Source organism: Humulus lupulus, chromosome 2 (assembly GCF_963169125.1).
Source record: "Humulus lupulus chromosome 2, drHumLupu1.1, whole genome shotgun sequence".
Taxonomy (NCBI): Eukaryota; Viridiplantae; Streptophyta; class Magnoliopsida; order Rosales; family Cannabaceae; genus Humulus; species Humulus lupulus.
Genome location: NC_084794.1, coordinates 39,164,956 through 39,186,650, shown reverse-complemented (window position 1 = coordinate 39,186,650; position 21,695 = coordinate 39,164,956). Strand labels below are relative to the sequence as shown.

At 32.7% G+C, this 21,695-nt stretch overlaps 2 protein-coding genes across 2 annotated transcripts; one reads left to right on the top strand and one right to left on the bottom strand.

The window, feature by feature from the left end:
• Positions 1 to 5,832: 5,832 nt before the first annotated feature.
• LOC133815982 (uncharacterized) lies at positions 5,833 to 6,271 on the top strand. Its single transcript, XM_062248725.1, has one exon. The coding sequence runs from the start codon at positions 5,971 to 5,973 to the stop codon at positions 6,175 to 6,177; it is 207 nt and encodes a 68-aa protein (XP_062104709.1). The 5' UTR covers positions 5,833 to 5,970; the 3' UTR covers positions 6,178 to 6,271.
• Positions 6,272 to 8,930: 2,659 nt separating this feature from the next.
• LOC133817699 (protein ULTRAPETALA 1-like) lies at positions 8,931 to 12,897 on the bottom strand. Its single transcript, XM_062250279.1, has 3 exons — positions 12,336 to 12,897; positions 10,634 to 10,958; positions 8,931 to 9,357 (listed from the first exon to the last, which is right to left on the bottom strand). The coding sequence occupies exons 1-3, from the start codon at positions 12,583 to 12,585 to the stop codon at positions 9,180 to 9,182; spliced, it is 753 nt and encodes a 250-aa protein (XP_062106263.1). The 5' UTR covers positions 12,586 to 12,897; the 3' UTR covers positions 8,931 to 9,179.
• Positions 12,898 to 21,695: the final 8,798 nt, after the last annotated feature.

Genomic DNA, 21,695 nt, shown 5'->3' with positions numbered 1-21,695 from the left:
TAATGTATCTAAGAAAAAAACTAATTATAAATATTTGTAAGATAAAAAAGTTGAATTAGTACTGAATAATGATTTCATTTATTCATGTCCGCTTATTTTGGGCCACAAGTAAAATTATTATAAGTAACTTTCAATTAATCTGCTATCTTTTACTTTGGAAATGCCATCGTCATAGTGTGCTTTACCTATTTTATTTTAAGTTGACACTTTTAAAAGTCAATAATACCAAAACACCATCCATTTTTAATATATTTCTACCTTTAAATTTCACTACCGCAATTAGAATTGACTATATTGTCAGAAGAAGAGATTCAACTTTTTAATACTATGTTTTCAACCAATTCATTAAAAAAAAAACTGTGGTGTTTAAGGATATTGTCAGTAACTTTTAATATCTTTTTACAGGTTTTGTAAATGAAAACAAAAATTGTATGTGCGTATGTGATAGGTGAATACTCGAAGTGTGAAACGTACAAGAACAATGCATTTCATTTCACAACTTTTTCGATACAAACATCATTTAGAAAAGTACAAAAATTTCACTATTTAGTAACTTAACATCTCCCACCAACATAAAATAGTATTATATAATTAGTAAGTGATATTTCGTAATATTTATTAAATTAAAATATGTAAAATATAATATTACAATATGTTACATTCTTGTAATGTTGGACACCACTCATATTTCTTAACAATACTCTTTAAATAACATGGTTGAATCCTTGTTAAAAATTAACGAACAAACAATCGTAAAAACCTTTTCAACAAATAATGAATAAATATGAAAGAAAATTGCATATGAAGGAAAACTATATAGATATATATATATATATGGTAACTCTACCGTAGGGGGCCACTTTTGTCTCTACTAGTAGGGACATTTTTATTTTTGATTATTTTTTTATATAATGGTGTACATTGTACTTATATCAGACATCCAACTAGTTTTCGAAAAATTCTCAATAATTTACGATGTCGAAAACATAGTTTAAATCGTTAGTTGCATGTGTATCTACTTGTATATATATATATATACCTGCAACTTTTAAAGTCTATTTTCGGTACCTTAAATTATTTTGAATTTTTCAAAAATTGATAGAATATTTATTATAACTATAGTGTTTATCGCACTACTACAAAAAAAGTTTTTTAGGACTAGCATTGCGAGTCCTAAAAAAGTTTTTAGGACTCGCGGGGCTCGAGTCCTTTATTTGAGAGCCTTAAGAACTAAAGTCTTTTAGGACTCGCATTGAGTGCTTTTAAGTAATTTTTTAGGCCTCTTATTGCGAGTCATAAATTAATGTTTTTAGGACTCACATTGCTAGTCCTGAAAAATTTTATTTTTAGTTTTATTTTTATTTTAAATTAAAAATGACTTTTTAAATGAAACATTTATATACAAATTTGAGAACTTATAAATTAAAATAACAAAACTTGTACATTATTTTCAATGAAACACAACAATTAACAACCATTCTAATTAATTCTAAAGATAAACAACAATTTTATATAATTAAATCTACATGAGTTCATAAATTTTCTTAGAAAAACGGGCAGCATAACAACTGCAAATCGGACATCCCCAAATTTTAAAAACCTGCAAACACAACATATAAACAAAATCAGACAGTCCAGAAACAAACACAACATATTAGTTAAACATTAACTAATTTGAAAATGAAACACAAAATACCTAAACTATTAATATACCCTAAAAGCATACCCAAAATAAAATAAATTGATAATCTGAAATATTAATCTATACACTAAAACATACCCAAAATAAAGAAATTATTATCTATACACTAAAAACATACCCAAAATAAAATTCAAATCAATATATATAATTCAGAAATAACATTTATATATTAAATAAAAAAACAAACTAAACTACTGTGGTGGACGGAGGCGCCGAGAACCACTAGTGGCCGTCGACGTCGAGCCCCAACCAGAAGCCTTGCGCCGATGAGCCCCTACATCGCCCGAAGCCGTCGGCGAGAAGAACCACCTAGACCGAGCATGCGTCAGCCGAAGCTTGAAGTCGTCGCCCCTGCGTTGCTCGAAGCCGTAGTCGTTGCCGAGAACCACCCAGCCCGAAAGTTCTCGCCCCTACATCGCTTGAATCTGCCGCCATCGCCGAGAACCACCCAGCTCGAAGATTTGCCGTAGTCGTCGTCCGCAACTGTTAATGATGAGTGGCTAAGGGTGTCGTGATCTGCAGCTGTTGATGAGAGTGGCTAAGGGCTGAGTTCTTTTTGTTGAAGAAGAATGAAGGAGGCGGCAGATCTGAAATAGGTTATTAGGTTTAGGTATTATATATGTGATATAACATTTAAAAAATAAAAATGAAATGTTAAAAAAAAAACATCTTGTTAAATATTATTTCCCAACACATAATAATTATTTCCCAATAAATAATTAATTAAATGACAACACTTAAATTTTCTATTTAGGTTTTTTATGACCCACAAATTTTTTTAGGGCACTCATTACGAGTCCTAAAATGTTTTTTTAAGGACTCTCAATGAGTGTCCTAAAAAGTCCAGGAACTTTTGTTAAAAAAAATCAAACTTTCAAGACACACATAAGTTTTTAGGACTTGCACCGCGTGTCCTAAAAAAATTCTTTAAGGACTCGCAATGAGTGTCCTAAAAAATCCAGGAGGTGTTTTTTTTTTTTTTAAAATCAAACTTTTAGGACACACATAGTTTTTAGGACTCGCATCTAGGTGAGTGCCCGAAAAAAATTTCATAAAAGAGTGTTTTTGTAGTAGTGCCGTCGTATAAAAAAAATTAGTTATAATTTTTCTACGTGTCAATAATAGAAATGTTCATAGTGATAGGAACAAAAGTAGTGTTCCCACTATAAAATTCTCTTATTTATATTTATATAAGAGTAATGATATGTGCACCCAAAATATAAATCTAAAAATTACACAAAGTGATGTGGCAGATTAACTTAGTCAATTACATTTATCAAAATTAAAACCTACTATTTAAAAAAAGCAGTGTCACATCTAAACAAAGCAGAGTCGCATCTCTATATGTTACATATCATCATTACTCTTTATATAATTACTTAGTCAGTATGGAGAGTAGAGGTGTGCATGGTGTGGTTTGGGCGGTTCGAACACTTTTTAATACACCATGCCAATAGTGTGGTGTAGTAGCTAGAACACACCGTGCGGTGTGATTTCGTTGCACCAAACCAAACCATTTTTTGCGGTGTGGTTTGGGTGGTTTTCCACGGTGTAAGTATATTAAAAAATATGTGTGAGATAGAGATGGTGATAGGGAGGAAGCGCAAATGAGATAAGAGAGGAAGAAGTTGTCGTGTATGATATGTTAGAGAATAAGGTATACCCTAATTTAAGTGGGCTCATAGTTTCAAATTGGGTTACTAAAAAATGGTATATATGTAAATTTAATTTTTTTTAACTTATTTGTAAGTATACGGTGCGGTGTGGTGCGAACCAAAATTTCACACCGCCAAACCGCGCACCGCACCGTGCAGTTTAGCTAAGATACAAATCATACCGAATCATTCCACTTTTGACACTATGATTTACGGTGTAGTGTGGTGCGGTGCGGTCGGTCGCCGCGGTTTGCCGGTTTAGATGCTCACCCGTAATGGAGAGAGCTACTTGATGTTTATTACTTATTTAATTCGGTTGAGAGGGAGAGAAGGTAGGGGTGAGCACGGTGTGGTTTGGGCGGTTTGAACACTTTTTAATACACCACGCCACAAGTGCGGTTTAGTAACTAGAACACACCATGCGGTGTGATTTGGTTGCACCAAACCGACCAAACCAAACCATTTTTTGCGGTGTGGTTTGGGCGGTTTTCCACGGTTTGTGTTAAAAAATATGTCATAACAAAATTTAAATTTTTAAAAAAATACTAGATCCTTAGTTCATAACAAATCCTTAATAAGTTCTAAACAACATCACAAGTTATCAATTAAGTTCAGTGAAACACAAAAAAAATATACAAGTCTCCCATATTGGGTAACTCTAAAAAATGGTATATATGTAAAGTTTATTTTTTTTTAATATATTTGTAAGTATGCGGTGCGGTGCGGTGCAAACCAAAATTTCACACCGCCAAACCGCGCACCGCACCGCACCGCGCGGTTTAGCTAAAATACAAACCATACCGAACCATTACACTTTTGACACTGCGGTTTGCGGTGTAGTATGGTGCGGTGCGGACGGTCACCGTAGTTTGTCGGTTTAGATGCTCACCCCTAAGAGAAGGTTGTCGACCACGCCATTTGTACGATTTCAAATTGAATAGGTGGACCTGGTTTTTTGGGGAATGGGGAGATCTTGATGTTTGGACTTATATTAAAAAAAATGATATAGTTCTGTGTAAAAAGACTAATTTCATATAGAGAATGTAGAATTATTACATTGGTCTCAATATACCTAGTGGTGTTTAATGACCAATTCAAAAAAATACTACATAGTCAGACATATAACAAATGTAATATCTCTAATGACAATGAATCATTGAGATAGTAGATAATACTAAAAAGATTTAAAAAATACAATATTAATTTCTCTAAGACACCTAAAAAAGAGAAGCTAAAAAACTACAACGTAAAGCTTCGTCTACTTTAGATGTAAAAATTATCAGTAGAAACTCTATCTCAAACATCTTCGGGCATTAACTGGATCCTCTAATATGTAGTTTTTCTTTCAAACTCAATCATCCTCGCTTTAAGTTACATCATCTTATCATACGTAGTTTTGCTCCCATATCAAACTACAAAATAAAAAAAGTGAAAATAACTTTGTACATAAACTCAATAAATAATAAAAAAATAATTAAAAGGAACTAGGAAGAGGCATTTAAATTTGAAAAATTAGGAAAAATATTTATTTATTATAACTATTGAAAATGTTTTTGTGATTAAAAAGTGAGATTTTTAAATGTGATGAAAAAAAAGAGAAGTTTGATATAATGAGGATTTTAAAAAAAAAAAAAATTAAAAGGAAACTATGATATAAAATTTTAGTAAAAAAATTACATATATTTTAACATTTGATATAAAAAAAAGGTTATGTACAAAAAGTCTCTAACAATCTATCTTTACATGTATACCTTATACGTTTATCATTTATTTTTAGTTTCAGGAATAGTAAATAACTTATTATAAGGTATACACATAAAGATGATACTTAATGTAAGTCTTTAATAAGGAATAGCAGTGAAATATGTATACAGAGTTGGTTCTAAGACATTATTTTCTACATTAAATTTTACACTATTTTTTACTTGTATCAAATTAAATCCATAGATTGAGATTATAACACAAGTTTGAAAGAAAAAGAAAACTTGCATGTACACGTTATGAAAGCTTGAATTAAGACACAAATGGAAGATTTTAAGTCATCATTTTTCTTTTTAAGAAAAATATTATTTGTTTTATTAAAAAATGAGTCAAAAGTGACATATTTGTCCCCAGACATTCAACCAAAGCCACTCAACCAACCTAGAAAGCAAAGGATAAACAGAAATCTCAAAGGACCTACTAACTGCCCCCCCCCCCCAACCCATCCTCATTCGAATAAAACATAGCTGGCCTTCATTAAATACACAACAAATCTCACCCCTCCGTCTTATCAACGTGTATGGACACGATCCATTCTTCACAATCTTTCCCACATTTAATATTTCAACCGCTTTTCACACGTGGCAATCATCTAAAGGCCAGTCAAAAGGAGACAATTAAAACTACTTGATCGAAATCAACGGTGGAAAACTCATTACGCTGACAAGAGTTGCTCGACCTTTAACTTCTCATGCATATATAAAAAAGCTTTACTTCTCTCAACTCAACCAACAAAACAAAAATTTGCTCATTTCAAACACATCTCATTCGCCCATTTCTCACACCAAAATTCATAGTTCCAAAATAAGAAGACAAAACTAAAATAAGGAAGATTTTCTTTTACACCAAACCATGGTGGTGTTCTGTTTTTTGGTGGATCAGAAGAGGAAAGTGCGGCGGAGCAAGCCGGCGGCCGGAACATGTTCGCGGTGTGGCGGCGGCGCTAGCGTGGCCGATATGAAGACCGCTACTAGATTTTGTTGCGTCCCATTTTATTGGAAGTCTTGGAGAGCTATCATGTGTACATTTTGTGGTGCTATACTTCGCTCTTATAGATAAATAATTAATTCTTCTTTAATTTTTTTTTTGGGGGACTTAAAGCCTCTCTTTTATTTCAACTCAAATTATTAACATTTTTTTATTGTTGGTTTAATCGATCTCTCTCAATTACTAACACACGTTATAAAGTTCCAAGTCTCCCACACAAGAAAGGGTAAAAAAATTAAAATTGTAATGTACAAGTACATGCATATATGAATTAATGATTTTAGGTAATTACATGTTAGAATTAATCGGTTCAAACAAAGTCACTAATTGTCACTTTTAAAGTTAAATAAATCTCATATCTATAGACTATGTAAGAAGCAAAAGTGTACACTTCTTCTTTGACTAACTTTATTTCTACAATTTATTTCACATTAATGATCAATACATCGAATGGTATTGATGGTACAATTAATAAAAAGAAGCCAAAGTAGACTAAGAGATAAAAATATCAAGAGCAAGACTCCATGTATATGGCAAAGGTTGCCATAGATTTAGGGTAATATGAATGAATCACGCCATCACATGGTCTCTCATAAAGGCCATATGTGGGACTATTGAAGACAGTAGCCTCCCAATTAATATGTTATTAATTTTATATATTTATTATTTGTTTAATATTTGACAATTAGAAAAGTCAAAAACAAAAAAGACATGGCAGCTGTATATAAAATTGGTTGACAGATATGCAAAGAAAGTAAATGTAGGGTTTTTCATTAAAAAAAGAAAGAAAAAAAGTGAGGAGTAAATGTAGGGTAAAATCAGCACAAGAAGAGTGCTACTATACTACTACTTTATTTACTACAATTCAGAAGACTGTTGTTTTGAAAAAATACAGCTTTATTGATTGACTAGACAGTAAGATCACAGCTTTCAGCATTTATTATTAGGTTGGTGGATGATAGATAGATGATGATGATGATGATGATGATGATGATGATGATGATGAGTACTTTCTTTCTTTTTAATTTTATAATTGGGGACCCTTTAGATTTAGGTGACTTATTTTATTGCATAATGGAATCTCGTTTTTATTTTCAGTCTACCACTTTGGTTATGATTCTCACAAAGCATAAAATGTAAAAAAAAAAAAAAAACCCTTAAAACATTATGAATTATCAAGAAGAGTTTCCAACTCCCAATGGACCGAAGGGTTGAACATACATATAATATTATTTGACTTTTTTATAACATTAATTGCAATGACACAATATTCTAAAATAAGAGTCCAAATCTTTGTCCTTAGATCAATTGAAAAAAGGTAAAGAGAGGGTAAGAGATATAGAAATGGAAACCTACATACACACACAGATATGCATATTTGAACTTTAAGTCATTATATATGAGTATATGCTATTATAAAATATGAGCATATGCGTGACGTGGGAATATGTAGGCCAAAGCTTTTGGTAATGAAAGCACTACATACAACAAACATACCATCATGTTTAGAATATTAGCTTATATATGTATACATATACATTATTCGCATCTTGCATGCATATAAAAAGTACCTACCAAGTTGCCAACGTCTTATATACTAGTTATACATAGCAACAAATAGTAGCATGTTGGTATTTTTAGTACGAGTAGTAGAGATTATTTTGAAAAGTAAAAGAAACCAAGCTGTTTTATGAGTCATATAAACTGTGATAAGTGACGACCTCGTTTATTTAAGTTTGTAGATTAGAAGTAGAAAAGTGAAGACTTTGTATTAAATATACAGCAGTAGTAGTTCTACTACTGAGGTACTAATTAAGCTATTGCTTTGGCTATAACATCCTTTCAATATTATGTGTACACACACGTAGCTTTGCTGTGATGCATTTTGTACTCATTCATCTTCTTGAACATATTTAGCTCGATCGAGGTTTAATAGTCACACACTTGGGTTCCTGTTGGCCACGCAGAGGTATCTGATGATGGAATATCACTGCAGCTGGTGAGTGTGATTAACTATGAGCATGCAAAGACTTCATTTAATAATCTAATAATGGTGGTGGGGTGTGAGTGCAGGCAGAGGCTTGTTGGAAGAGATCTAGTTTGCTAATGAGGCAGATCAAAATGGTCAAGATCAAATGAGAGAAGATGGCCGATCAAATCAGAAATATTGCAGAACGCGCGTGCCAGACTAGATTCACTACCATTTAAGGCAAAAGATATATATTAAGGAGAAAAACTATATGTGATGATGATGATGATGATGGAGTGACGATGTATAGCAGGTATCCTAGCCTAGGAGTAGGAAATTGGTCCCTTGAAGCTTGCTTCTGACCAATTTAATGTCGTTGATGGGAGTGAGGTGGTCGTTTGGCAGATAAACAGGCTGGAAGAACACAATCACAATAGAGCCATTGCTCTGCCGCATGAGCTCATTTCTGTGCGTTAATTGAGAGACATTTTTGAGCTATGCTTTGGCAAATTCTACAAACCATTAGTTTCACTTTAAGATAATTCTTAAGTTTTATAATAGCAACATGCTCTTAATTAATTCTGTTGCTCTTTAGCTACTTTTTATTTATTTTATTTCTGGCAAAAACATCAGAATATTATTATGATCAACTTTTCTATCATAAGTTCAGACAAGAATAATCTTAGTTCCTGCATTGTATCATTTATCCACGACCATAAGGATAAAGTGCTTTGAAGATCATTGCATTTGCATGTGATTTTTTTTACGTGCTGCCCCATGATTCACACCTCCGGCATAAACAATAAAAATATATAAATAAGAAAATATAGAATATATTCTTGCAAACAAGTAACCATAGATCAAGTGATGTAGAATAAATTACTTAATTTAGGTAGTTTAAACAGGTAAATAAGAACCAACATAATTAAATTGAAATAAGAGACTGAAACCAGTCACTAGAACGACCTCCTCCCTTCCTCCCTTCCCCCCAAATATCTCAATGCCCCATATCCCTCATCTGGAGAAAAAGAAAATGGAGTTGTGGCAATAATGGGCTTCAATAACCCACGAATGAATGGGAAAACACCCGGACCTTGAGAAATGTTCACTCAACTTTGGCGTTTCTAGTGAAGTCTGTGCAGGTCTGGCAGCTGCATTCTGAGAAGCGGCAAATTTCGCAGCCGAAGCACACACAGGAAGTGCAGCCCTTGCAGGTTGGAGAACGAGTGCAGCCCCTGTAAACCCTGCGGCTTGCTCTCTCTTCCTCATCATCACATGTTATTCTGAAATACAGCAAAAGCCATTCAAGTTATTTCTAATCTTTAAAGACATGGACACGAACATAATAATACCTGCAGGTACAAGCAAAATTTATGTACAATACATCCTATGCAAGTTGCAAGTAACAAGTACGAGAAGGTGGCAAGCGCAGGCAGCACATCTAGTGGAATACAAAAATCAGCTCTTTCTCATTTTGGCCATCCCCACTCGATATTACTAAGAATGCCAGCAATGTCACAGTAACATACATGAACCCCTTGTTAGTACACCGAGACTTGATGCAGTTTCATTGTCTGGGCCGTGTTTCTTGAGGCATCATTTCAGTTGATCACTTAACAGTAGTAGTCATAGTAAACTTAGAATTGATTCCTCAACATCAGCAGTAACAATTGTCTAAATGTTCAAATTAATGAAAATCGGTCACCCTCAAATCCGCTCCTTAGAGTATTACTATTACTGATCATAACCTACCTTGAGGCCATTTATTTATCCATCCAGGATTGAAATTGATATACTACGGAGTAAATTTGCCTCATAAAATGCAGGCTTATCACCAATTTGCTTACACAGTGTGACATTTTATGTATCCTATGTTTTTTCAGCTCCTCTGTTTAAATCCGTTAGGCAATGTCCAACTTTTCTGACTCTCTTGAGCTCCTGTAATACTCCCAACATTTGGTATCTAGTACACATGGTTCCAAAACAAAAAGCAGCATTCTCAAGAATTACCTTCACTCGTAAAAATGCTGCCACATATCTACAAGATGCTGGTCATCCTTTATGATTATTATTTAAAGCTGGAATGGGATAATCAACTGACGTGATGGATACAGCATCATTCAATAACTAAATGCCTTGTGTTTATAGTAAATGCCGACAATACAGCTTAGTTGAAAACCTTTAACAAAAACATATATTTGCAAATACAGAAGGAAGAAAGGTTCCGTGATACCAAAACAAATCAAGACTGTTTTGTCACGATGCAGCACATAGAATATGTATATTGCCAGGAAGTATGATTTCAGATGACATTGGAAGAAACATTATGACAAAGGCTAATAAAATACACACTACCAAACGACAACTTTGGAACACTCCTACAACGAATTCAGTGAAAAATATGCCAAGCATCTTCAATTTAATCCAAATATGACAAAACTTTTATGAGAAGTTAGAAACAATGATATGCTCCTTGAATGTGATAGGACTAACATATGAAGGAACAATCAGCATAATAATATTAGAGTATTAGTATAAAAATTTAAGAAGAGAACATACTTGTCATATGGAAGATCGGCACACTTCCAATTCACATCTGCCAAAGCATCATGGTGCATCCTGCATTCCTCTTTAGTTCGCAGACGAAATCGGCGTTCCTTGTTGCACCTAGTACAGCGAAGAAACTCATCACGGTGACAGGCTCGTCCATTTTGGGATCTATGAGATCCATTGGCTGTTTTTGACGCTTGATTGTAGTATTTCAGCAGCACCGTCTTAAACAATGGAACCTTTTCCCCGTTAACTATAACCCAGATATTATTCTTCCATTTCCTAGCTGTTTCTCTTCCGGAATGTTTTTCAAATGCAGCTGGAGATAACTTGTCTGGTAAAAACACGAGATATCAGAGATAGATTCTCGAATAGGAAAAAAATAAAAATAAAAAGCACATAGCAGCATCCGTTGTCATCACAACAACTCAATGTTGAACAAGAACAAAATAATAGGAACAAATCTCACTTTTATAGTGTGATCATGTAGTGCTCCATGATTGTATTAGCAATTAGAATAACACGGGCAGTAAAGGAAGAATATTTATTAAATAGAAAACTTTTTGTAAGTCTATGATTTCACTATTCACGAGGATTTCACAAAAAGAAATCTTTTCTTCAAGTGAAAGCATCATAACAAATGGCTTTACCATCTGTCATACTCTGAAACAACTCTTTCCCTATGGACACGGTATGCAATCCTCCCAGAAAGTGATCAGCGTGCAAGTATAACTGGATACTACCTTACTTTAGGTTCTTAAACTTCAAAACTCTTCAAGATTTGCTTGAAGAAACAGTTTGTGGATGCTAATGAAGCAAAGTCATATATATTACGTCTGCACCACCCCTTTGGAACCCCTAACAAGAATAGACGCCCGAAGATTTTCATGCTTCACACTTGATGATGCTTCATGATAGCATTACAGAAGCAAACAAACGCATGTACAAAAGAATATAACAAAAATGAGTTTTAGCTACACAATCTTATGCTTGCTCCCTCGTCCGTATTCAGGTCCACAATTCGATCGCCACAAAAAACGACACCCCAAAGGCAAAACACTTACCGTAGCGTGGATTAACCATGAAGGTTATAGCATGAAAAGCAAATCACCAACGGTCATTCATGTTACATATAATAAGAGAAGCCAAAAGAAAAAGACAGGAACCCTACTCTAGATAAACCATACCATACGAAAATCCCGAATCTTACTCTGTAAAACAGAAAGAGGAACTCTGGAATCAAAATCAAATACTAAAAACCTTCCAATCACAACAAGAAAAAGGCAGTATATATAGTTGGTCTCATTCAAAAGATACCCACTTAAAAATAAGATGTTTAGCCTACAAACGACGCAATATTCATACCAAACTCGATCATAGGAACCAAGAAATATACCAATATATACAACAACATTATCATGTTCCATACTATAAAGTATAACGCATTCACTGGGACAAACCAACATACACCTGAACTGTATAACAAAAGAAAACAACGAACAACTTGTAATGAGAGAACTCTTTACATGATTACGAACTCTTGTCTCAAAGTAGATTATTATTATTAGATGACAGAAAATGACGCCCATCAACGTCAAAAGCAGTTGACGATAAACTCAAAACTCAATAATACACACATTTTTCATGCATAAAAATCAAAACCCATTTCCCAAAAAGCGAAACGAAGCCAGAAGGAGAGAGAGAGAAAGACCTTCCTGACAACCAGGGGTGCATTCACAGGTGATTTCGAGGTCACCATTGATGAAAACCCTAAGCCTGCCCACAGCATCACCATATCTATGGCTTGTACAGCCACACGTAACCTCTATGTGGTCTCCGCCTTTCTTAACCCCACTCATCTCGCTCAGCTCCTCATCGCTAAACAACACCATTAACCCACTTTCCCTCTCGACCCCATTCGCCATTTTCGCTCTCTCTCCCCCCAAAACCCCACAAACCATTCAACGCAAGAATCGAATCAAAAAACCAAAACCAAAATCAAAGTCAAACCCCAAAAGAATCAAAAGGGTCCTGAGATAGGTTATGGGGTTTTATATATCTGTGATTGACGGAAAACCCCAGAAAAACCACACACAGGGAAGTGAAAAAGGCTCACAAGGCACGCATCTCCAAGGGTCGCTCCGAGAGATCTGGTGGAGAAAACGTTGAAAGTTTTAGTGAGAGAAAGAGGAGGAGAGAGAGAAAGATAGGTTGGTGAATGGGTTGAATGAATGAGCTGGCTACGGATTACAAATGTCGTGGGGTGAAGGGGTTAAAAGGCTTAGGGTGCTACTTGCATGACATGACATGAGATAGAGAGAGAACGAAAGGAGTGATTTTTTTCAAACCAAGAGAGAGAGAGAAAGAGAAAGACGAGAGAGCTTTGTTTGGGTCAGCTTATTTTGGTTTAGGGGAAAAATATCTCTCATGGAACGAGACGAGGTTTTTAGGATTTACTTCCTTATTAGTCCCCTCTCTTTCTTCAATTTATAATATTCATTTACTACACAGTCCACACTTTTGTTTTTTCAAGGGTTTTTACTCTTTTTTTTTTCTTTTTTTACTATACATATATTGAGTCAAAATATCTAAAGCCAAGGTGGTAAAGTGATCGATAAATAATTAAAATTGTAGTATGTTTGTGCATCTTTTTAAAAGATTTATACCATTTTAGAAAGTTGGTAATGGTAACAGAGGATAGTGTATGATGACAATACATGTATATATATATATATATATCTTGTAGTGGAAATATATATACTCATATATATATAGTGGGGTTTTTCAACGCTTCACTCTCTATATTTAGGGATTGTAGTGATGGAGAGACCAATAACCAATGTCTTGATAAGGAACAAAACTTATGGATTGATAGGTCATAATGATAATTGAATGAAAACTTGAAAAAGTTTGTATTTGAAAAAAACTATACCATAATAGTTCTCAAATCTTATCATCATACAAGGACAATAAGATATTCATCTGCCAAAACACAAGGGTATTGTCATTTATTACTAAATTATTAACACTCTTTTCAATCAGTATATATCAATGGTATAAACTAATAAAAAATATTGGGGTATCTTATGGAGTCCAGACATTCAGATTCTATTAAATAGTTTCGTGCTGTTTCATGATCCAGTGGTTGAACTTGAAACCCAACATTTTATGAGGTTTGGTTTTTAGTTCGCTACAAAACACAATGTTTCTCAAGTTTAAACCTATTTTATTCCGAAAACAGAGCAAAATTTTCTTTTGCCATGATATGATTCAAAGTTGTCAGCTCACAGTGTCCCAGTTAAGTTAGAACATAAAAACGGAATCAAAGGGCAACCCAACCCATTAGCACAAAAAGCTGGAACAATTAAAAACAAAATAATTAATTAAAAAAACGAGTTTCATGTCCATTTGATTATATTCTTTTGTTTTGTCAGACTGAACAGAAATACTATTGCCATTTTCCTAATAAGCCTACTTCAGATAAAGTTACCCATTTTTCTAACATTGTTTTATTACGTTTTCAATGATATCCATGTGCTAAAGGGTGTTTACAATCCTCAAAACTAATTATATTTTATCAGGCTTGAATGCTAATCATTAAAGCTTTAAGTTATTAATTCTAATCATCAAAGTTAGATTTTTTTTCTTTTCTTTAGTATACAATACAAGAGTGGTGTTTTTTAGGTGAATCCACATATATTAACAAAAGTAACTATTTGAGTATTTACTTTTTTAAACCAATAAGCAAAAAATAATCACAATATTGGACACCCAAATGTATTATAGTAGGATTCAATAATATAGGGTATAAAAAATTTTAAAAAAAAAGAGTCTACAATTATTAGTGGCCTATTTTGTATGCTAGCTGAGCCTGAAGCTGAAACTAGCCAGCTTTTTGGGGGCATAACCTTGCAATCTTTTGCTCTTTCCACAGGTTCAAAGTATGCATGGTATTCTTTTAAATTAATTATTGTTTATTTTATTTTAAAAAAATAATAAAAAAAAACTACATATATATATTGTACTAGTGGTTAAGCCCAACCCAAGCCATCTTTTTATGTCTCGGTAGGAGTGGCATTTGTACTTTCAGGCTTAGCATCTGTACCAGCGTGAGCAGGAAATCTTAATTTTAAAAGCTACTAACTAAGACGTAGCAACTAGCAAACTCTCTATTGGTATGTATAAATAGGGAAAAGATCGGGTCCACCACAAAAAAGGTATATTGGTGCACTATTTTTCAGTTTTTTTACATGAGAAGTATTTTTTGTGTAATTTTTTTTTATAGTAAATTGTAATTATTTAAAATATTTGATAAAACTTTTAGAAATTTTTTAATAATTTACAATGTCAAAAAATAATATTTAAATTATTTGTTGCATGTATGTATGATTTTTTTTTTTGTGTGAAAAATAATTTATTTAAATATTACTTTTAATATTGTAAATCATTCAAATTTTCTGAAAACTTAGACATACTCTAAATAACTAATATATACATGCTGTAAAAAATTACTCCAAAATACTTACGAAAGCAAAAAATGAAGAGAGAGTGCACCTATGTAATGTACCCTTTTTGGGGTGCACCGGCAACTACCCGTATATATATATATATATAATGATTTCATGTCCCTATTTTTAGCTTCATAAATTCCTCTTAAGAACATTTTGGTTGAGAACAATAATAATAATAATAATAATCAGATAAAGACAGCATATAGAAAATAATAACTCAAACTCTGAGGCTGATGAGTTTCACTGTGTCTCAACAACACTGCAAGGTTCTCCATTTACCCTTTTTCAAAGAAAAAAAGGGCCTCCATTTATATGGGTAATAGGACAAACAATCTGCATGTTCTGCTTTTATGGATCAAAAAACGACCACCATTGTCTGCAGATCGGGCGTGGTGAACAGACTGTACTAATTAACTTCAGTCTTAAAAAGAAACATATATACATTTTACATAGTATAGAGCTGTGAGTATATATAAATATACATATAATGACTTGTTAAACTGTAAACTTGGATATGATATGTTATATATTTTGACTCGTCAAACATGCATGAATGTATGTGTGTGTATATATCATAAGTAGCGTGATTAGTAATATTTGGGAGGGACAAGTGAGGAGACAAGATGGGATATGAGCACTATATTGGTTGCTCTTCATTATGATATCATAGGCCATAGCACATAAAGTTTGAGGAATCGAAATTTAGCTGTGATAGAGATCCGGCTGTCTAACCTTTTTAAGGGTTTAAAAGAAAAAAATTATAATAAAAATTCTACATCCTTTCAGCCTGGCATTTGATTCGGTGGATAATATATATATATATAACCATATAACGATATGATCTATGATCGGAATCGTTTACGATACATTGCACAATCATATATATAATTACTAAAATAAATCACAGAACATGTACAACTCAGATCAAATTTTACTGTTGAGAAACATGGACTTATTACCAACAAGATTATTTTTTGTGGATATAGCTAGATAGATACAATGATTACATACTTTTTTTTAACCAAATTTCAAGAAATGGGTACGACGGCTCCTGTGAGTTTCTGCACATAAAAATGACTTTTAGTGCGTGATATAGGCACCATTTGCGGTCATGATTTTGACAACCAAAACTTCAAGTATGAAATTTATATATATATATATATATATCTATAGCTGAAAAGCCATGACTCATGACTTTGCATTGGATTCTTGGTCAAGGACCACTCAAAAGAGACTCGTCTCAACTGTTATTTGATTCACAATTTGTATCAAACAATAATAATTGAACGAGAAAAGAAAAGACTAATATATTCTTATATGCCAATTAAGCTAATCTCTTTAATCGTCTAATTATCTAAGTGGCCTATATTTTCTTCTATTGGTTTGGTTTGGACTGGTCACCCAACTTTCATCAGTAGTAGTGGTTACTTTTCCAAGTCTATTATATTTGTCTTGCAGTGAAACTTTTCGTTACTATTATTAATTGTTTTTCTCTAAGCCAAAGTTTCAACTTTAGACGCAATACTGTTTTGTTTTAACCTGAACAATAAGCTCTAATAAGATTCAATTAATCTTACGATACAAAACTGCTGCCTACAAATCCTCCAATAGCATCATTCACCGCCAAATTCTTTGCTCATATTCCGGTATGCGTCGGTGCCTGCCTATTACCCCACCAAATTTATTTTTGATATATTATATATAATAGAGAATCTAAATAAAATAAAATAAAATAAAAATGGTCGCTAGCTAGCTTTGCTTCATTCATCACTCTATTCAAGTTATTTTTGTACTACAAAACAATAGCGACCATTAATCTGTGTGTGTTGACTTGGTATGAACAAGTGTCAGAATCCCATTGGTTAATAGGATGAGCCTGGCATTAATGAGTAAGGGAATCCTGGCTGGTCATTTTGTCAGCAAAATATTGAGTTCAGGCTATATGGCAAAGCTAAAGCAAAATGAGGCTTCACAAGGCCCAATGTGTTGAAGACAATACATATATGCTACTGCTGCAGCTGCTGGTACAGTAGTAATTATAATTAAATGGACCATATGGAGGAGGAGGGTACATGTACACATCACAGAACAATATATATATATACATAACTATACAGTACTACTATTCTAATTCTATTATATCAGCTTTGTTTTTTGGCCAAATTGTTGTGATAAAACTCTGTTTGGTCCCTTAAATTAGTAATGAAAAAAAATATATTTGGCTTGGTCCACACCACTGAGAGACTGAAATGATGTCACTCACACTGGTGTATATGTATATTTGTTTTTAATATGAACTGTTCCCGAATAATATTTTTAAGCACTTTATATCCTAGTATTTTTCTTCTTGTACGGTCAATAGCAGCATGAGAATTGAGTAGCTCTAAGACATCATATAGTACCTAACATGACTTGGTGCGGCCTAGCAAAAATTGATGCAATTCAATATCCCATTTCACATATATGCAATTAATGCTCTATAAATATAACCTAATATTAAATTACATAAATTATCGTGTGTTCTATTAATTGATGTGACTCCCCCAATTGATTCACACCTTGCAAAAAATGTTGAGTATAGTGACCCACACGGGTGGGAAATTGCTCTGAAGTGCTACTCCCTCTCATTTCTCGTATAATTTTAATCACTGTCCTTGCTTGTTCTTCGTTAGGCACAGGGTGGGGAATGCCTCAGGAACATATTTATTTAAAAAAAAAAAATTTTAAAATAAAAATTTTAAATTATATACAAATGAAAATATTACATAATATTTAAAATTTTAAATACTAAACATTATCTCAAATAAAATTTAAAATATTAAAAAAATTACTAATGTATTACAATAACACATAAAAAAATATATATAAAATATTATAAAAATTTAAACGGGGTCCCATGGAAGTTAGGAGTGTCATCCCCATCCCTGTCCATTTAATATTTAGGGATTGAAAATTATTCTCGTCCCCACTCTGTTCCCCATTTAGACGAAGATTCTCCGTCCCATAGAAAAAATGTGCATTCCTAGTTTAGTAGCTATGTGACTTGTATTGGTGTTCATCCTTTGAATAACTATGGACACCATTAGGAAAACTCCAACTAAAAATAATGGTAGAATTTTGACACTATATTTTTTTTCTATTCCAATCACAGCACTAAAAATTACACAAAAGAGTATATTCTTTATCATTATACTATTTTATTAAATCATAATAATTATTATATATACATTTAAAAGATATTAATATTGAAAGTAAAAAAGTGAACAAAAAAATAACAAAAAATCACTATCATCGTTAGTTCATCACTAAAATGTTGAGAAATATGTAATTTGGTTGTGATTGATTTAGTGACAATACGTCAAATTGGAGATAGCCTTAATACCCCCATTGCAATATTGTGTGGCTTACTCTTATTTTGGTTGCTCTAGATTATGCATATATTGCAATTGTGGTAACGATGAGGGACTCAAATAATGATTAATAAAACAAAGACATTAATAATAAATGAAATGGTATTGGTCATGGTTGGTTGTATAGCTGTAAATGTGGGTCATTGTGCTTCTGAGCTGGGCCGACTTGGCCCAACCCATATTTTCGAGCTTTCAAATAATTTGGGTTACGTCGGGTCGGATTTGTATTCAAATTCATGTTGTGTCGGGCCAACTCATATTTTAAAGATTAAGCTTAGCACAGCCCATAGGCACGACCCATGTCATGCCATGATTCGTGTCATGTCGGACTCAAATCGGGTCGACCCACTTTTCTTATTTTGGCCCACTTTTAGGCTCATTTTTCTATTGCCAAAAAATGTGAAAATGGATAATTAAACATCTCACCTCCTATTTAACAATCAATGGACTCACCATTATTCTAAATAAAATTGTCAACAATACTTTACACAAAATTATATCAAAGATAATTATTAGAATTTAAATACATACTATTAAATGCTCAAATTTTTAACTCACAAATCTTAAAATAAATTAATATAATTAATTTAATTATAACTTTATAAACATTGAGAAAAATAATAGACTTTTATTATCATTTTGATTTATATATAATTGACAAATAAAAATTTTATTATCATTATTAATGTCAAAATATCAGACTTTTTATCGTATCGTGCCAATTTGCAATTTGTGTCATGTCTGGCCCAAGCCCATACTTTTCCGTGTCATATCATGTTTGTGCTTCCCGGGCTTGTAAGCTCGGCCCGTATTTACAACTCTAGTTGGTTGTTTCATTTTGTTAGTCTGACTCTGTGTTTTGTTTGTGTTTAGCCATCATTCTTTCATTCAATACCAAAATTCCATTGATACTATAAAATAGTATATTAACATGTACGCCAGGTTTGGAATGGGGTATATCTATCTGGTTATACTTATATGTCAAATGTAAGTTTAAAGAGTTTGAAATAATCTATAATAACATGCATTCATTTTTCCATTAAAATGAATTATCTATGCAAGTATTATACTAGTCTACGTAAAACATTTCAACAACATCAATGATTGCAAATTACCCTTCATTCTTTTATTCACTTTATGTAAAATTGTGAATCCAATAATATACATTTAGAGTGTGTTTAGAAATCTTTGTGTGATTACTAAATAATTATACAACCTAGTAATAATCACACTTTATTTTAAAAAAAAGATATGTTTGGATGTTAAGTAGTTATTAGTTATTACATATGGTTTCGTAGTATCATATTTGGCAAGATAGTTAGAAATTACCCAGTAAAATACAATATTATGTAATAATTATTATTTAAAGTAATAGTATTAGTAATTACATAGTATAATTATACATGTTGACCCAATTTTCAATCAACTATGAAAAATAGAAGAAAGCTGGTAGAAAGAAAATAATAAGAGAAATAAATATTAACTTTTTACGTGGTTCGACCGTTAACGAGACCTAGTCCACGAGTCAATTGTATTAAGAAAAGCTCGCTAGAATCACAAGTTTCTTTTCTGGTTTTACAGCTTGGGCAGAGGATTGTCTTGCTCCAAGGTAAAATATGGAGTTCAAACCAAGAGTTTTTCGATCCTTACAAATGACTCTTTCATGCCCTATTTATAGGAGGCATGAAGGCATAATAGGCTGTCAGCCATAAGGGAAAGAAACATTTACATTCATTTCCCCATCGTGTGAGAATTGTTTGCTACATGATTAATATCTCACACATGTCACTAGGCGATAGGCCTGATTGGGCGACATTCTAACCTAAATAAAGGGGGTGGCCCCCGAAATCGTAACGAATAGGTACCCGGGACCACTCTCCCTTATTGAAGTCCGCGTGGGGCCTATCCTTTGTGGTCCCAAGATCTCCGGAAATCTCACTAAACCGTTAGTGAGCTTTCTCGGGCTTCCCGAGAACGTGGGGGCTTCTTCCCCAAGCTTGGCCACGGGAGCTTCCTGAATAGTTATTCCTCGAAGACCTAGATGACTCGTTGGGTAATCGGATGCTCGTAAAAAAGATGACCTTTCAGAGCAGTATTGCCTTCCCGAGGACTCCTCGGGAGATATACCGTGAGTGTTGCCACGTGTTGGAAAATTGCTGACGTGGATAACAAATCCGAAAAGACCTGAACTTTTACATTACATCATACATAAGTTTTTCTATTTTTTTTACATCATTTAAATATTATATTTATATATTATTCATTTTTAAAAAATAAAAATTAAATAGAATAGTACCACACACATATATATACAAAAGTTTATAAAAAAATTAATAAAATATATAGCATAATAATAATGAATAGTGCTTCTTTACATGTGGAGAAGCACTATTCATTAATTAAGGTAAAAAAAAGAGTAATTGGTGAAAATGACCTCTTTTATGAAGTCATTTTTCACTCTGGCTTAATTTTGATAATTTTTTACAAAATAACATCTGTCTAAGATTTCAACAAACTATCTAAAACATTCGACCAGCTGTCTGAAATTTTTGACCAGCTATCTGAAAAATTATTTGGAGTGTCGGAAATCATTTTGCAAAAATTATCAAAACTAGACCATATTGCAAAATGACCTCAAAAAATAGGCTATTTTGACAAAGGACCCTAAAAAATGTAAACTAGCTCAATTTTACTTTATCCTTTGAAAGGTTATTTTCACTATTTTTTCTCTATATTTTAGAGAACAAGGTATTTTACCTCATTCATTAGTAATGCTCTAATAATGGATTATTTGAAATCAAAACTTTAATTCTAATTAACAATATTTTCAAAAGTATGCTATTATAACGTGGGTCACGAATGACAATCCACATTATAAATTTATGACCTTTTTTTTTGTCAAATTATGACCTTAGTTTAAAACTGACCTAAAAACTTTTTATAATTATTTTAAACAGTCATTATAGAATAATTTTATTTTTATTTTTTTAGTTTTGAATTTTTCATTTAAATTTTTTTTTTTTTAAATTTAAGCAGTTTTTTGAAAAGCCACTTGTTGGAGAGATGAACTCAAATTTATTATGATTCATATTTAAAGTTTATAATTTTGGGTAGGCTATCACATAAGTTTGAATGGTGAGTTTAGATAAT

What these genes read in the sequence shown, in the direction of transcription:
- LOC133817699 (XM_062250279.1), bottom strand. Translation starts at nt 12,585, where the DNA reads ATGGTTTGTGGGGTTTTGGGGGGAGAGAGAGCGAAAATGGCGAATGGG. An exon ending in CACCCCTGGTTGTCAGGAAG is followed by an intron (nt 10,959 to 12,335) that starts GTCTTTCTCTCT and finishes TGTTTTTACCAG; the next exon opens with ACAAGTTATCTCCAGCTGCA. An exon ending in GCCGATCTTCCATATGACAA is followed by an intron (nt 9,358 to 10,633) that starts GTATGTTCTCTT and finishes GCTGTATTTCAG; the next exon opens with AATAACATGTGATGATGAGG.
- LOC133815982 (XM_062248725.1), top strand. Translation starts at nt 5,971, where the DNA reads ATGGTGGTGTTCTGTTTTTTGGTGGATCAGAAGAGGAAAGTGCGGCGG.